The sequence below is a fragment of the Excalfactoria chinensis genome, chromosome 3 (assembly GCF_039878825.1).
Source record: "Excalfactoria chinensis isolate bCotChi1 chromosome 3, bCotChi1.hap2, whole genome shotgun sequence".
Taxonomy (NCBI): Eukaryota; Metazoa; Chordata; class Aves; order Galliformes; family Phasianidae; genus Excalfactoria; species Excalfactoria chinensis.
The window spans coordinates 5383482-5399531 of record NC_092827.1 but is presented as its reverse complement, the minus strand read 5'-3'; the positions used below and the strand labels follow the sequence as shown (position 1 = coordinate 5399531).

General features: G+C 48.4%; 1 protein-coding gene and 1 long non-coding RNA gene across 2 annotated transcripts; one reads left to right on the top strand and one right to left on the bottom strand.

The window, feature by feature from the left end:
* Positions 1–131: 131 nt before the first annotated feature.
* LOC140250316 (uncharacterized) lies at positions 132–2167 on the top strand. The gene is made up of 3 exons (XR_011903136.1): positions 132–233; positions 755–844; positions 1051–2167. It is a non-coding gene; the product is annotated as an uncharacterized lncRNA (long non-coding RNA).
* A 5800-nt stretch (positions 2168–7967) lies between these two features.
* On the bottom strand, positions 7968–15269 carry LOC140250473 (interferon-induced very large GTPase 1-like). The gene has a single exon (XM_072333218.1). The coding sequence runs from the start codon at positions 15267–15269 to the stop codon at positions 7968–7970; it is 7302 nt and encodes a 2433-aa protein (XP_072189319.1).
* Between the last annotated feature and the right edge of the window lie 781 nt (positions 15270–16050).

Genomic DNA, 16050 nt, shown 5'->3' with positions numbered 1-16050 from the left:
GGGCAGGGCTGCAGCCTTTGGGACGTGACTCATCCCTATGGCTCATCCTGGTCTGGTGCCCGCTGCCTCTCCCCAGTGTTGGGGTGAGGCTGCTGTGTGCTTCCCACACTGATCTATGCGGGTACCTGAGGGCTTTACCCCATGATGCAGGCAGAGATGGGCCCTTTCTACAGCTGATGGGGACAGGAGATGGAGGAGCCTTTGCAGAGCTCCCTCACCCGCTTACAAGTAAGGTTGGTGCCACGCTCTGTGCTCCTCTGACCTTAGGAAACCCTGTTCTTGGGGCTGGTTGGGGTCTCAGCAACCCCTGAGCTGCATGGGGAGGATGGAGCCAGGCAAAGAAGAAGGAGGGGGGGAGCACGTTGTCAGCTCACGGAGCAGCCGTGCCCCTGGCAGCTCTGCGGTGTGCCTGCAGAGGGAGTGCCCGGGCAAAGGTTCTTTTCGCTCTCCTAGTTTCAGTGCTGCGGGTCTGCGCTCCGCTTGGTAGGGGGAGGTGTGGAGTATGGTGGGGAGGGGGATGGAGGAGGGATCCAGGCTGGGCTGAGAGCATTGGAGCACGCTGGTGCCTTTCTTTATCACCAGGTTTGTGGAAAGGGTGTGGAGTTGGGGCTGATATCATTTCCTGGGTGCTCCGGGATCTCCACACCGAGCACCAAGACTTCATTCCAGCTTTGGCCCAGGGGACGTGAACTGGGTAGTCTACGCTGGGTGAGGGAGTCCGTGTTCATTGCAGTTATCGCAGCCCTGTTTGCAGGGAGCTCTGACACCTGCCTGGATCCCCACCATGGAGCCCCGGGTACAGGATGGTGCCGAGGAGCAGCAGAAGGGATGTTTACACAAAGAGGTGAGCCAAGGGCAGCAGCTGCAGCCACCACAGTGGGAAAGTGGGGGACGATATGGGGATGTGAATGTAGTTGCTGATACAGGGATGGCAGAAGGGCCATGTTTTGGGATAGGTGATCGCGGCATGGAGGGGTCACCCTGACCCTATAACTCTCACGGGGATGGGGGGTAAAGGGACACCCACAGCTCATTCTCCTCTTAACACAGATGTCCCCAGCACAATGGACAGTGCCTGAGGTGTGTGCATGGCTGGGTCCACGACATGGGGATCTGGCACCTCTGGCAGCTGAGCATGCGATCACCGGGCGAGCCTTGCTGCGCTTGACAGAGGGGACACTACAACGCATGGGGGTGGCACCGTGCAGCCGACGCTGGGAGCTGCTGCAGGAGCTGCTGGGCCTGCGGTTGCAGCAGGAGCTGGAGGAGCTGCTGTGCATCGTCGGGGAGGAGCAGCATCCACGAGGCCATGGTGATGTCCCCACAGCTGGACCAAGGTCACCTCCATCCCCAGAGTGAAGGCTGTGGGCAGGGAGGTGATGCCATGTGATGGAATTAAGTGCATGACAAGCACGATAAGCAGTGCTGGAGAGAGTCCCGAGGCCACAGTGTCCCCAAAATATCCCAAGCACAGCTGGTGATGCAGGGATGCACATGGAGAAGGTGGCTGCTGGGTGACACCGGTGGGTGCTCCTGCATCCTGCAGAGTAGGGGGAGCCTGGTGACAATAATGCACTGGGGGCTGTCCCCGTCCACCAGATCCTGCTGCAAGCCCAGGGTGCAGCAACCCACATCATGGGACCTCTCTTAGTTGAGTACTGGACATCACTTGGGGTTGGCAGAATGAGTAGAGCACGGGGCGTGACTGTGGGCCTCAATAAATGTGGCTGGAGCTGTTAAACTGCTGAGTGGTTGTGCCTGAGAGAAATGCCATTTCCTGGGCAGGCCATGTAGGGCTATCCCTTATTTTGCCCTAATTTCCCCTATTTATTTCCCCCCCCCCCTTTTTTTTCTCCTATTTGCCAAGGGAGACAGAGCAGTCTCAACCCAAAGTTGACTTGGGTGGGATGGCTGTGCTGTCATTCAGTGAGATCTGGACAGGCTGAGAGTTGGGTGGAGAGGAGTTTGATGATGCTCAGCGAGGGCGTGCGGAGTTCTGCAGCAGGGGAGGAATTACTGCACGCATCAGTATAGGTTAAGAGCTGAGCTGAAGGAGAAGGGCTCTGCAGAGAAGGACCTGGGGGTGCTGGTTGCACAGTGGTTGACCAGCAGCCGACCAATAGTTGACCAAAGGTTAACCATGAGCCAGCAGTGTGCCCTGGTGGCCAAGAAGTCCAATGCACCCTGGGGTGCATTGCATAGAGCATGGTCAGCAGGGCAAGGAAGGTGATCCTCCCCTCTTCTCCACCATCAAGAGGCCACATCTGGAGCACTGAACCCAGTGCTGGGCTCAGCAGTTCTAGGTGGCCAGGGAACTGCTGGAGAAAGCCCAGAGGAGGGTTGCAGAGATGGCGTTGGCCTGGAGCACACCCTGATGGGGAGAGGCTGAGAGCTCTTCAGCTGTTCAGCCTGGGGAATAAAATGAAAGAGAGGGGATCTGATCAGTGCTGTTCAGTAACTAAACGACGGGGATCAAGTGGATGGGGCATGAGGAATAACTTCTTTACTGTGAGGGTGGCAGAGCTCTGGAACAGGCTGCCCAGAGCAGTGGTGGAATCTCCTTTCCCAGAGATATTCAAACCCACCTGGATGCTTTCCTGTGCAACCTGCTCTGAGGATCCTCTTTAGAGGGACTTGGACTGGGGGATCCCCAGAGGTCCCTTCCAACCCCTATGGTTTGTATTATGTGAAATATACAGTAAAATTATCAGTTACTACAAATGTGTTACTAGTAAAGTGACGGAGATATTTGTGACGGATGATGTGTATGCATATGCATCTACATATACTCAACATATTGTGGGCACCAAGTGTTATCAAACTGATCCCAGCTGTGGGGTACTGGGTTAAACAGACCTCCACAATGGGCTGGTAAGGAAAACCAACCTCCAAAATGGATCAGAAATGACCTAAGTCTCAACAGCAGCCCAGCAGATCAGGAACCAAGTCCCAAATTGAGGGGTTCAGAGTCAACCAGGCATCCCCACCTGAACAGGACTGGTTTGGGGAATGCTGTGAGGAAAGGAGAAGCTTGGGCGGCATGGGAAGAGACAGTGTTTTGGGCACAGAATGGGTTATTTTTGTCAGGGACAAGAGAGGGTGCAGGACACTCCCGTATCCAGCAGCTCCGCCTTGACCCAAGTGCACTTTGCTTTGCAGAAACTCATCAGATTCACAAGGTCCCACCTTTTGAGTTTATCAGGGTCCTTCTGGATGGCATCCCTTCCTTCTGCAGTGTAACTGCACTGCTCAGCTTGGTGTCATCAGCAAACTTGCTGAGGGTGCACTCCATCCCAGCACCTATGGCACAGATAAAGGTGTTAGAGAGTACTGCTTCCAAGACTGACCTCTCGGGGACATTGCTCGCCATCGGCCTCCACCTGGACATGGAGCCTCTTCTGACCAGATCCTTATCCACTGAATAGTCCACCCTTGAAATTCATATCCCTCTAATTTAGAGATAATGACGTGGTGTGGGACCACATCAAAGGCCTTGCAGAAGTCAAGGCAGAGACTCCTGGGCCCCACAGTTGCAACAAATAAATAAATAAGGGTTTCAGGGTAGTGTTGCTGTGTTCTTCCATGGTTCAACCACCCCCTGCCCTTAAGCTGGTGTCATCCCCTCACCAGGACCATCAACCACACTCACACCACTTTGATGGATGGTAAAAATGATGTTTATTGTGACACAGTTAGCACCTTATATACTTTAATCACTTCGTCTACGCCCCTTGAGAGTGCATTTGAAATACATGCCCAATACACATCACAAGGTAGGGGATGGAACAGGGAAGGGTCCTGCCACGTCACAACCCGAATCCTCGTTAACGCCTACAGCATCTCCCCCTCCCCATGCTTGATAAAGTTTTGCCCTGTTACAGCGCGACCCCTAAATCCCGATAATAACCTTTTGCAAAGCTTATAGTATTCTATATGCTAATTGAAATACTTAAAGAATTCTAATTGAATTATACGTCTAATTATTTGCTAAACCTTAATAAACTATATATAACATAATAGCGTAAGGCACAACAGTGTTTAGAAAAGCAGCACCACGATTGGATGGAGCAAATAATAGTCCTCTTGCCATCGGGGACCATTTGAGAAGCACTTCCCATCAGTGATGTTCTCCATCCTTCTTCATTCTTCCTAGGGCATGATGTATCTCCTCTATATTACGGTGAACAGTAATCAAAGTTTTCTGTCCATAGTCTCGAATGCGTCCATCATCTCGAATCATCAGGTGGTACAGGTCGTCATGCTGCAATAGCTTCCTTACTAAAACAGGATTCATTAAAATAGAAACAAGCGATAGATCTAAAATTAACGTGTAATTAGATTGTAATAATTGATACATAGTGACTAAGCAATTAAAATCACACCCTATAAGATTAGTAAAGTTGCAAATACAGATAAGCGTGGATCTACTGTTGTCTGTGACCTGACAATTTAGACTGAATTCTAAAGGTTCCCGTGCCTGTTGTCTGAGCGGTACTTATCACTGACACCAACAGCAGAACAGCCAGCTTATTGATTTTAGCAGTGGTTCTTTGTCCTGTGATCCTCCTTTTGATTGTTCAGGTACCGGATTTGGACTCCCCACCAACTACTCCTGTAAAGAAAGAACTCTTATCCTGCTTACTATATGAATATGAGAAATAATTACAATCATTATTGTATTTTTTGCTGAGATCTGGTTTTACCTTTCGTGATGGGATCCATAAGATTTTTCCTGTATCCCCATGTTTTACTGCAGCATAGCCTCTTCCCCACACCAGTATTCTCCATCCTGCTTCCCACATCCCATTATCGATCTTCGCTTTAACTGGAGGCCCCTCACTCTACCGACAGGTATTATCTCCATGTATCCTTCTGCTTCTTCAAGGACACATATCTTATCTTTGAGGAGGTGGTTAGCACGCTCTACAATTGCTTGCCCTTGAGAGTTGCCAGGAATACTTGTGGTATGAGAGATTCCCCACCATGTTAACCATTCTTGAGTTGAACGTGAGGTAAAGCAGGACCCATTGTCGGTCTTGATGTGACTGGATAAGCCTATTGCATCAATAGCGGCGGTCCAACGGAGTTGCACTGCAGTGGCTAGGATGACAGTAGAGGAGGTATCCACCGTAACAGCCAACCATTTGCGGGGAGACAAGCGAGGCTCCCAGGTGAAATCAGTTTGCCAGATCTGCAGCGGTCCGAGGCCACGAGGGTTAACCCCAGCCCCTATTGCAGGTGCAGAATTGCAATGAGGACACGCCTGGACGATATCACACGCAACAGACAGCGGAATAGAGCAAATTCTGGATAACGCACGGGCGCCTATATGAAGGGTGGAATGAAAATCATGGGCTTCTTGGACCGTGAAAATATGTGTGCTGGCAGCTTTATCTGCTATTGCAGTGGTAAAAAAACCTGGCACCTCAGAGTGACTACGCATGTGTAAGATTGCAACAGGAGCTGTGTGAGAAGCCAAGGCCTCTTCCAGAATACCAGCGGCCTCTGTACTTGGGAGGCCCTCCCAGCCCATTCGGGCCAGCAGTTTGGCTGCAAAAGTGGAGTTGGGTATCCCCAAAGCGCCCCGAACCCACTGGAGGGCTCCTACCAGTTTCTGCACATCCCATAACGTCTTAACATGTGGTTGAATATCAAGATCCACTGGCTGAACCATCTCAGGACCAAACTTATACCCCAAGTATTCAACTCCTGGGCCCCTCTGTAATTTTTTCTCTGAAATGGTAAATCCGGCGGTAGTTAAAGTGGCTACTACCTGTGACTCAAGTGTCTGTAGTCCTAATTCAGTAGGGGCCATGAGCAAAAGGTCATCCATATAATGCAAAATTCTATACTGAGGTAAGTCTTTCCTGCTCGTCTCCAATATTTACCTACCACTAGCTGACCGATCGTGGGGGAGCACGCCATTCCTTGCACGAGGACACACCATTGAAATCTTTCAACGGGGCCTTGGTTGTTAGGTGTTGGCACTGGAAAGCAAACGCCTCCTGATCCTCTTCCGCAAGAGGAATGGAGAAAAAGCAATCTTTAAGATCTATGACCACTAGCGGCCGTCCCTTGGGTACGGCTGATAATACTGGTCCACCCTGCTGCACTGCTCCAAAAGGCACAAGCTGATCATTGACTGCACACAAGTCATGCAACAGGCGGAAGGCACCGGAGTGCTTTCTTATGACAAAGATCCAGGTGTTCCATTGGCTAAGAGAAGGTTCTATATGGCCTAACTGAAGCTCTTGCCAGACTAATTGCTTGAGTGCTTTGAGTTTCTCATGAGGAAGGGGCCGCTGATCTACCCAAACGGGGCGCACATCCCGTTTCCACCGCAATGGAATCGCGTGTGTAGTAGACAGCTGGTAGACACTGGCTCTTATTATAAATTTGTAATGCGTACACCCACACTGTTCACGTGCCATTAGAATCTCCAGTGTGTTTAAAGTTATGGGTGATCTCATCCCCTTCTTCTCTACTGCCTCTATGAGGCGTGCGACCCCTTTCGGATCAAGGGGAATCCATGTCGGGCCCCCATCCCCTGCTACAACCGGCCAGGCCCATACTCCCCAACCCCCAGGATGAAACCATGCGTACACTCCCCACCCGCCAGAGCAGCATCATGCCTGTGCTCCCCAATCCCGACGCGGCAACATGCCTGCACTCCCCGCCCCCCAGGGCGGCAAGGAGTTAATGCCTACAACAGGGTAGGAGGGCTGTGCATATAGATTGTATGGCAGTGGGCACAGAAAGTTTGACTACAAAGAAGGGGAATGCTGTCTGGATTGAGCCCCACAGTTCCTTGGCAATTAGGGCCACAAGGATGCTCAGAAGGCTGGAGCACCTCACCTATGAAGAAAAGTTGAGGGTTGGGCTTGATCAGGCCAGAGAAGAGTGGGCTCCAGGGATAATTCTCTGTGGCCTTCCAGTACCTAAAGGTGCCTACTGGGAAGCTGGGAAGGATGATTTGTCAGGGACCGTCACATGGAATGGTCTTAAACCAAATGAGGGGACATTTATATTTCGATTTAGAAATTATGAAGAAATTCTTCAGTCAGAGGGTGCTGAGGACCTGGCAGAGGCTGCCCAGAGAAGCTATGGGTGCCTCATGCCTGGAGGTGCTCGAGACCAAGCTGGATGGGGCTTCAGGCAGCCTGACCAGGTGAGCGGTGTTCTAGCCCAAAGCAGGGATTGAGACTGGGTGGGCTTTAAGGTCCCTTCCAATGCAAACTCCTCTAGGATTCTATAATGATTGTGGCTTAAGTGGAAAGAAAGCATGCAGAGACCAGTCCAGTCCAACTCTACCAGTTCATTAGCAAAGGCTACAAATGCTTATACTGAATACCAGCTCCTCAGGAGAGTCAACAGTACTGCTGGAACTGTGCAGCAAACCCCACTGTTGCCTGTGTTGGTACAGGCAGAGCTGGTGAGATGTTCTTCAGACCAGCACCCAGTTCCCAGCTGCCTTCAGAACACAAATGCTAACATCACACACTGCTGATGCCTACTGAGGAAGCTGCAGAGATAACTAATTCTCTACGTTGGTTCTACAAGGGGCTTTTGCCCAAAATCTAAGCACATGCTAAATGTAGTTGGATTGGCTGTGAGATAGAGGGAAGTTCAACAGGGGACTTGAGCAGGAGCTCATGGAAGTGTGGGCACATCTTAACATAGAAAGGATAACTAATGAATACTGAGATAAATCACTGTCACGGAGTGGAGTACTAAGTTTAGCAAGATGGGGTTTTAAACTCCCCAGAAATGTTTACCTGCGTTCAGACATTGTTGTCTTTTCTTTAAGTGTTATGATGATTTCCTGCAGGGAAACTGTTCTTTTGCCAATGTCATTTATTTTCACATAGCAGACACTTTGGTACTTTCTAATGCTGCCTTGCTCTTAACCTTGCCTATATGAATGGCTGATGCAGAAATGTGCAGATGTTCCTTCATGTCAACTTAGCCTACCTCAGTTCGTCAAGTGCTTCCTGCTTTGTAACTGTGTACCAGGAATCAGGGATTTCTCCTCTTTTATGGAATTTACCTTTGAAGAATTTTTCTAGCTGTGCCCTGAAATGACTCACAAACCATTTCCAGTATTTTTGCATGGATGAATCAGGAAGAATGTTCCAAGTGGAAAAAGGAGGTCCTGCATCTCGGTATTTCTTGTAGGGGAACTTCATGACGTCTCTAAGAATGAAGTTCTTATTGCTGGCAACACTGCTAGAGCAAATATCAATGACAAGGATATCCGTTTTATACACTTTCCATCCGCGCAAAGCTTGTGGACGATGGAAGACAAGCTGGTGGTCTCCATCATGATTTGGTATAGTGTTTGTGCAACGTGCCCCACAAAATGGACACTGTTCCTTGCACCCTGCAAACTGTTCCACCAGTATCATGTGAGGCTGCTTTTTAAATGAGCTCAAATCAGCACAAACAAACTCTTTCTCGAGACGATTCCTCAGGGGTGAAAGGGCCTTCATCATGGCGTCATTCAGGAACTCTATGTCAGTTATCTCCAGATGTTCAATGCCAACCAGGTCACCCCTGGGCAATCTTAGGACTCCTCCAAGTTCTCTGCAGAATTCATCCAGCCAAAGAGAGATTATCTTATTGCTGTCTCTTCTGCCTTTGACAGCTGCGGTTGATGCAAAAACAGCTTTCTGAATGGTTTCATAGTACTGGGTAAGAGTTGTATTTAGAAACATCTCCAGCCGTCTGTTCTGATCTAAACAGTATGTCTCAAAACGTGTCTTAATGTAAATCTCCATAAAGTCTACTGGGGAACTAAGGTAAAGCTTGTATTTTTCAAACTTTTCTTCTTGTGCCAGGTATTTCAGTATGCAGACTTCCAGATTGGCTCTACTGCCACTGAAATCTGGTACTTCACTCCTCGTACTCTCCGCTATGACAAGAGCTGTCTTGTCATAGATGGCCAGGCGAAGACCTGGGTCAATCTTGCTGCAGAGGAAATCAGCAAATGTTGTGATAGAAGTGGCTCCTTGGCAGGAAATCTGGAAACTTTTGAAGAAATCTTCTCTCTTGCTCTCCAGGTAGATGGCTGGGTCATTTGCTTTCCTGAAGGCCGCATGCATCTCCTTAAACCTGTCTGCTGCCATTCTGCACAGATACACTGAAAGATCTATTTGGTATTCTTTTGTAAAATGATATATTTCAGTGCTAGGGACAGTTTCCATACCTTCCTGTACTTCCTTTAGTATTTCATGAATAAAAGTAGAACTGTAATCCATTTTGTCCTTTTCCTTCTGGTCAATGTTTTCTTTCACACGCCTTATGATGCGGTCTGTAATGTACTGAAAGCTGCTCACATTGCATTCACCAAAACCATAAGGAATAATGCCCAAAACCATTTTCTTGGATATGTGTTTCTTCTTATCAAGTGTAAAGATGGTATGTTTGGAAAACTTCTCGATTTGTTCAGCTACATTAGGCTCCTTAAACTGATCTAGAAGGACAGTGTCTATTTCTGCATCAATGTTCACCTCTTCCAGATGGGGAGCATTAGAAGACACTTCAGTAACCCAGGTCATCCAGAGGAAATTGAAGTTTTTTCTCAGTTCTCGTTCACTTAACTCCTTTCCTTTTAGAGACAGAGCCAGCTCCCTGCTCTTTTTCAGGAGCTCGTTTTCATATTCAGATTTCCTCTCATCCAGTTTACTCTGATTCTTCTTTAGTTCTAGAAGTTCCTCACACTTCCTCTTGGTTTCATTCAGAAGGGACGCTTTTAGCTCTCTCAGCTTCAGTTCCGTGCTAACTTTCCACTGAATCAGTATCTCACGGTCTCTGTCTTCCCTGAAGAACTTCTCCACGTCTTTGTTGATGGCATCGCTTGTTTCTCGCACCTCTTCTTCAAGCTCATTTGTGGTGATTTTCCCTAGCTTTCCATTCCGAATTTTATTGTCCAGTTTAATTTGCAAGTCTAAGATGTGCCTTCTCAGTTTCCAGGTCCACTGACTAAAGGAGGTTTCCAGTTTCTTGTATGCAGCAATCTCCACCGAGTTCTTGAAGCTGAAGATGAAGTTTTCATTCCGCAAGGCGTTCCACAGGTCACTAATACGAACTTTCAAGCTGGAAAGCCTCAGAACACTGCCCGGAGATTCCTTCCTGGCAGCTTGCAGAATTTTGCTCTTTAATTCCTGGACGTTCTGGCTGTAGGTGGGGTTGGGTGGTGCCATTGGTGGGTTACCCTCCCACAGGTGAGCAAAGTAATGAATGTGGGTGTTCACGTCAAAGCGGATGACATCACTGAAGCAGGTGACGTCACAGTATTCCTGCTGGGCTGCTATCACTGTCATTTTATCCAGCTTCTCCTGCAGACGCCTCTGTCCTTCCATGTTCTGTTCCTTTGCCGTTATTTCGCCCACATTCTGATGTACAAACAGGCAGCTTGGGGAAAGCTTGACTTGCTTCATCCTCAGAAAAGCCTGCATGGCAATCTGAAGGATGTCTTGCATTTCAGAAGGGTTCTCTCCAAAGATGTTGATCAGAGTCATGTTGCCAATGCCAATGACAAAGGTGGCCAGCTCGTTGTCATGATTCAGTGACCGCTTATTGGCCATCTCTATGGCACGAAGTCCTTCAGTGTCCACCACGAGCATGTAATCAAAGTTCACATCCTCCTGCAGCTTCCCATCCACTTTGATGAGCTGCATAAAAGCTCCCTGAGTGCATCTGCCAGCACTGACATTGAACTGGAGACCAAACATGGTGTTCAGTAGGGTTGACTTGCCTGTGCTCTGGATGCCAAGCACCGAGAGGACAAAGACTCGCTTGTCACCTAACGTCTCAATTAACCTGTCAAAGATTGCTGCAACCCATTGTAAGGGTACATAAGAAGCATCACCATCCATCAGCTCAATGGGATACCCCGAAACCATCAGATCAGCTGCAATTTCAGGTAGTTTTTGTAAACGTTCATCTTTGGAGTCTGTTGATTCAAGAGCTTCATAAATCTGCCCTACCTCTCTCAAAATATGCTCAAGGCCAATGGACGAACAGTTGATTTCATTGGAAAGGGAATCTAATCTGCTCATCATTATGGTTTTGGAGGTGTTTTCTTCATTGCTTTTCTTCATTGCCAGGATCTGAGACCATAACTGATGATACTCTTTCTTCAGTTCATCAAGGCGATCGGAGGACAGGTCATCCATGAAGACCTTCATCCACTGCAGGAAGTATTTCTTGGTGTCGACTGGCCGGGACTGGAGAAAGCCAAGGACTGATTTCATCAGTGGATTGAGGATGCGTACTTTGCCTACCTGCTCTCTTCTTATTGCAGCTTTGTCACTTTCAATTTGGCTCCGATGATGTTCTATGCTGTTGTTCCCCTTCTCCTGTAAGCGAGTGAGTTCTTTGTCCTTTTTACACCAATCGTGCCACAGTTTTCCTTGAAGAGGCAGTAGCTTTGATTTGATCTCAGACAGCTTCTCTTCCTTCAGCAGCTTCACCAGCTCGTTTGCCCACTCTTTGGCTATCACACACACTTCTGCATCTTCATCAACTAAGAATCCATGTTGGCGAGCTGTTCCCAGACACATATCAAGGCTACGGAGTGTGCTTGAGCCCTGCAGAAGATCTTGGATTGTTTTTGTCAGCTCACCCATTAATTCTGCTTCGTTTCTGTTCTTGATACCTATTCTTACATTTTGGCTAGATCGGCCAGCTGCAATGTTCTCTTTCTCAGTGAAAAGACAAACCAAAGGCCTCTGAGACTGCCACAGGTCTTGCAAAATTTTCCTGCCTTTCTTCTCACTCTGATTTGACTCAGAAAAGAGAACGACGATCACAGCAGAGATCTCCTGCAAGAAGCTCAGCTGTGGCTCGTGATCCCTGGCATCTCCGTGCAGGTTACAGAATGCAACACAGCTGTCAAAACTGTCATTGTCGCTACCACGGGGACAATACCAGGAGATCTCCACCACACCTTTCATCAGCAAACAGTCTTTGGTGCTGCCTTTGCAATACCTGTGGAAAAATATGTCGTGTTTTTGTTTGCTCAGCAGAGCGTTCAGGAGCTGCGACTTGGAAGAAGAAGGAGAGCTGCCGATGCGTATGAAGGACACGATGGGTGTCTCTGCCTGATAAATGAGTTTGTTTGTGTAGCTGCTACTTTTCATCTGGCCTCCTGATTTTTCTGCTCCTTTCCAGCTCTTTTTGACTTGGCTGAGGGACCAGAGAGGGAACTCTATCTTTGTAGTGCATGGGTTGGGTACCAGGAGAGGGAGTGCAAACTGGCAGAAGGCAAGCTTTGAGGAAATGTACTGCCTCATGAAATCATTGGCGCAATGAAAAATGGCCATCTGGATGTCCATAGGGTGCACGTGGCTCTCCCTGATTGCAGACTCAGAGGCTCCTTCATCCAACTCACTGAAAAAGTCATCAAAGGAATCAGAAGGCTCTTCCTCGGTGGCTTTCGGTTTGGGCATGACTTCTGGCTTACTCTTGTCCTTGCAAGTCAGGTACCTCACGCTGTAGTCCACACACAGTAGCTGTTGTAGGAAGTAAAAAGGTAGTTCACTCTCCTTGCTGGGCTGGCTGTCATGTACAGATGTCTTGTGTATGATGTGGAAGTCTTCTGTCCCCATTTTTCTTGGATAGTATCTTTCTAGCCCAAGGCGCTTAAGTAAGTTGAGGAACTCCGGGTTTGTATTGACTTGGTGAGTTTGGGATTTGCTGTCATCTGATTCAGGTTTGGATGGACTGGGAGGCGGTGTTCCTTGCAAAGTCTCTTCCATGTCTTTGATTATGCCTTGTTTCTTGAGATTGACAGAGGCGTTCTGCAATTGCCCACAGATGTAGGACTGCAAGTCTTCTTCCAGCTCCTTCCAGTCTCTGACCGTGTTCTGTTTCTTGAGGAGATCTTCTATCTCAGCAGACCACGAGTTCTTCATCTTATCTTCCATGAAAGCTAAGCGGTCGTTCTTCTGCTCAAAGGACACCTCGCTGCTTTTGGATGTTAAGGTGAGACCAGTGAAGAGCAAGAAGGCCTCGGCTCTGTACACATCCTGCTCCTTCAGGCTCTTATACTTATCATATGCAGTTTTCATTTCCTTGGCCATGAAGTTAATTTCTGGACAACCAAGGAGGTACTGAAAAGTGCTGCTTTCTACTTGGTATCCTATTGCAATTGTAACTAAGAGCACTAATAGTTCTATGTCTTTCTCTTCCCTTTCCTGCAGATACTGCAGGAAAGAAGAAACAGCCAGGCTTGTAGTCAGGGTGGCTTTGATCTTTGCTTCATGAATGGCAGATTCAGAGGTGGCTGGTGAGTAGGTGACTTCCAGAATGTGTTCCTTCATTTGCTGCAGTGTCTCTATGAGGTCTTGAACCTCAGAAATATTGGGAGTTTTGGGAAACGTGTGCTCAGTGCAGGTAACCCATTGCAAAATGAAGGTAGCCTGGGGGAAGTCCTTAACAGAATAGATATGAGGATCCAGCAGGAACTGAAGCAGAGATTTGATATAGGTGATGTTTTCTGGAGGTGATTTTTGGCAGAACAGAACGGTATTCAGCAGGAACTCCTGCAGCGTCTTATCTGACAGGCATACGTTGATCCAGACATTGGGATTTTTTGCTTTCTCATTCAGAGCCTGTTTGAAATCCATCAGCGTGAGCAGTTTGCTTTCATCTGTGGTCACCTCCCAGGTCTTCACATGCTCCAGGAAAGCTCTGGCCTCTTCCACGGCACTGGCCAGTTCCTCTCCAAATACTGTGCCAACACTGTGTTTTGTGAGTGCTTCATATGCAGCCCTGAGGCTGCTGCTCATCTGATAGGTGGATTTAAAGTCTTTACTATGGTTGGACTGGATTATGTCCCACACTGGGATCATGTGAGAGCCCCTGTCGATAACAAACCAGGTTGTGTTACTGGCTACAAGCCCACACTTCCACTGGGCAAGGGAATCTGTCTCTGATGGACCCCCTATGTTGGTCACAGAGAGCTGAATTGCTGTGTGGCTGCTGCTTCTATCGCTTCTCCCAAGTGATGCCTGTGAGCTCGATTTGGAAACATCCACATTCCCTCCCGCACTGACAGCAAAGAAGCTGAAACTCGCACTGACAAAGCAGTTTAGTGCTTCAGATGCTTGTTGCTTCATCTCTTCCCTTTGCTCTTCCTTGAATCCTACGGAAGTTGCTTTCCACCAGAATATGCCCCCAAAGTGGATGGGTCCCTGACTGACATGCGACCCAAACCTGCTGAAGAAGCTGGCACACCTGCTCTTCAGCATGTGGAGCCTGTCCGCCTCCTGGGTGACGCTCAGAAGGTCCTCGATGCGTTGCAGCTCTCTCAGGGCCCCATCTGAGAGGCGAAGTTGGTCCTTTTGGAAGAAGCAGGAGGCCGTGGGGATGTAGTGGTACCTGCTGCTACAAATGTACGTCTGCTCTGAACGTGACTGGCGAGTGTCTTCCTTGTGTGAGGAGCTGCTCTGATCTCTACCTCCTTCAACACTGAACCCCCAGAACGCGGCTTTGGCAGAAACGCTTAGGCTGAATCCCAGCTGCTCCATGGACTTTGTGAAATTGGCTTCTGCTGCAGAGGAGGAGAACTCCCTCCTCTCAAACAATGACTTCTGCTCCGGACCAGCAAGCTTGAAACCCACGGGGACTCTGATGAGCTGCTCTCGCTTTGCCAGTGCATCTGCAAGGCTGTTGGTTTGGTAAATGCCCTGCAGAGCCAGCCCTCCTGACGCCCGTCTCAGCACCTCCTCATCGGAGACATTCTCACTCCTGCCCAAGGACACCTCCTGCCGTTCCAGTTGCTTCTGGATGCTTGCAAGCACATCAGGCAAGGCATTCTCGGGTGGTGACCAGTACTCCCTGGGAATGTCCATGGCTTTCCATAGTGCCTCCACTTTCTTATTTACCGTCTCCTTGCTGTGACTGTGGCTGTGATGCATTTCTTTCAGCTCCTGCAGGGCCAGCTTGGCTTCTTCTTGCCTCTGCTTCAGCATTTCCAGGTGCTGTTTCTGCTGCTCCTCAACAGTTGCTTTGATGTCTGTAATTTGGAGAAGCTTTCGGAGTGCCCTTTTCTCCCAGTGGTACCGTACCACACTCTCCAGCTTCAGGTAGTCTTCATACTGCAGATGTTTCAAAGCTTCTTTGGATTTCACACATAATATGTTCATCAACTTGGGAAGCCAGTATTCTTCATCCAGCCCTTCACTCTGAATTGTTTCTGCCAGCAGTTGTTTAGCAAGATTTGCCTTTTCTAAATCATCTGCTCTCTTCTCCTTGGACTCCATGGCTGTGGAAGAGGTAAAACAGACTTCAGTTAAAGGCATGTTAGAAGAGGCCGATGCCTTTTCTTTGAAGAGGCGTCTATGCAGCTCTGGGGATTCTTCCCATGCAGCTGCTGGAATCCTACCTTGGGTACACCAGAAACAGGCAGATATGGCCAGACACACATACAGACCACAGAGTTGGCTACACAACCAACCACGAACAGGGAGCTGCCTTCAGCAGCACCCATGCAAATCCACCAGACTGGTCTCACCTATCACTGGCTCTCCTTCCTTGTCGCGTGTAGATATGAGGTCAAGAATGGGGTTGAACTAGGACAACGAGGAAAGTATTCAATAAGGAGTCAGGATAGAGTGTGGTGACCAAGGCTGGTCTTGCTCAGAGAAGTGATCTGCCACTGTTCTCATGACAGCAGCCCCTTTTGTATCCTTTTCTGCCTATTACTAAGTTATGGTCCCATTCCACTCCCCTTCAACATTGTTCCACCGGTTGTCCTCAAATATCTTAAGGTCTCTCTCTGGTTAGTCTAAGTTGAGTTTCTATGGAGCAGGGCACCCAGAGTGTTAGAATCATAGAATCATAGAATTACCCAGGTTGGAAAAGACCTTGAAGATCATCAAGTCCAACCGCAGCCTAACCAGTACCCCATCTCTAAAAAAAAAAAAACAAAAACAAAAAAGAAAAAAAAAAAAAAAACAACAAACAAAAAAAACCTCTGCTAAATCATATCCCTGAGTACCACATCCAAACGGCTCTTAAACACATCCAGGGATGGCGATTCAA

Bases quoted from the DNA above. Each gene is read 5' to 3' on its own strand.
- LOC140250473 (XM_072333218.1), bottom strand. From the start codon at position 15,269: ATGGAGTCCAAGGAGAAGAGAGCAGATGATTTAGAAAAGGCAAATCTT.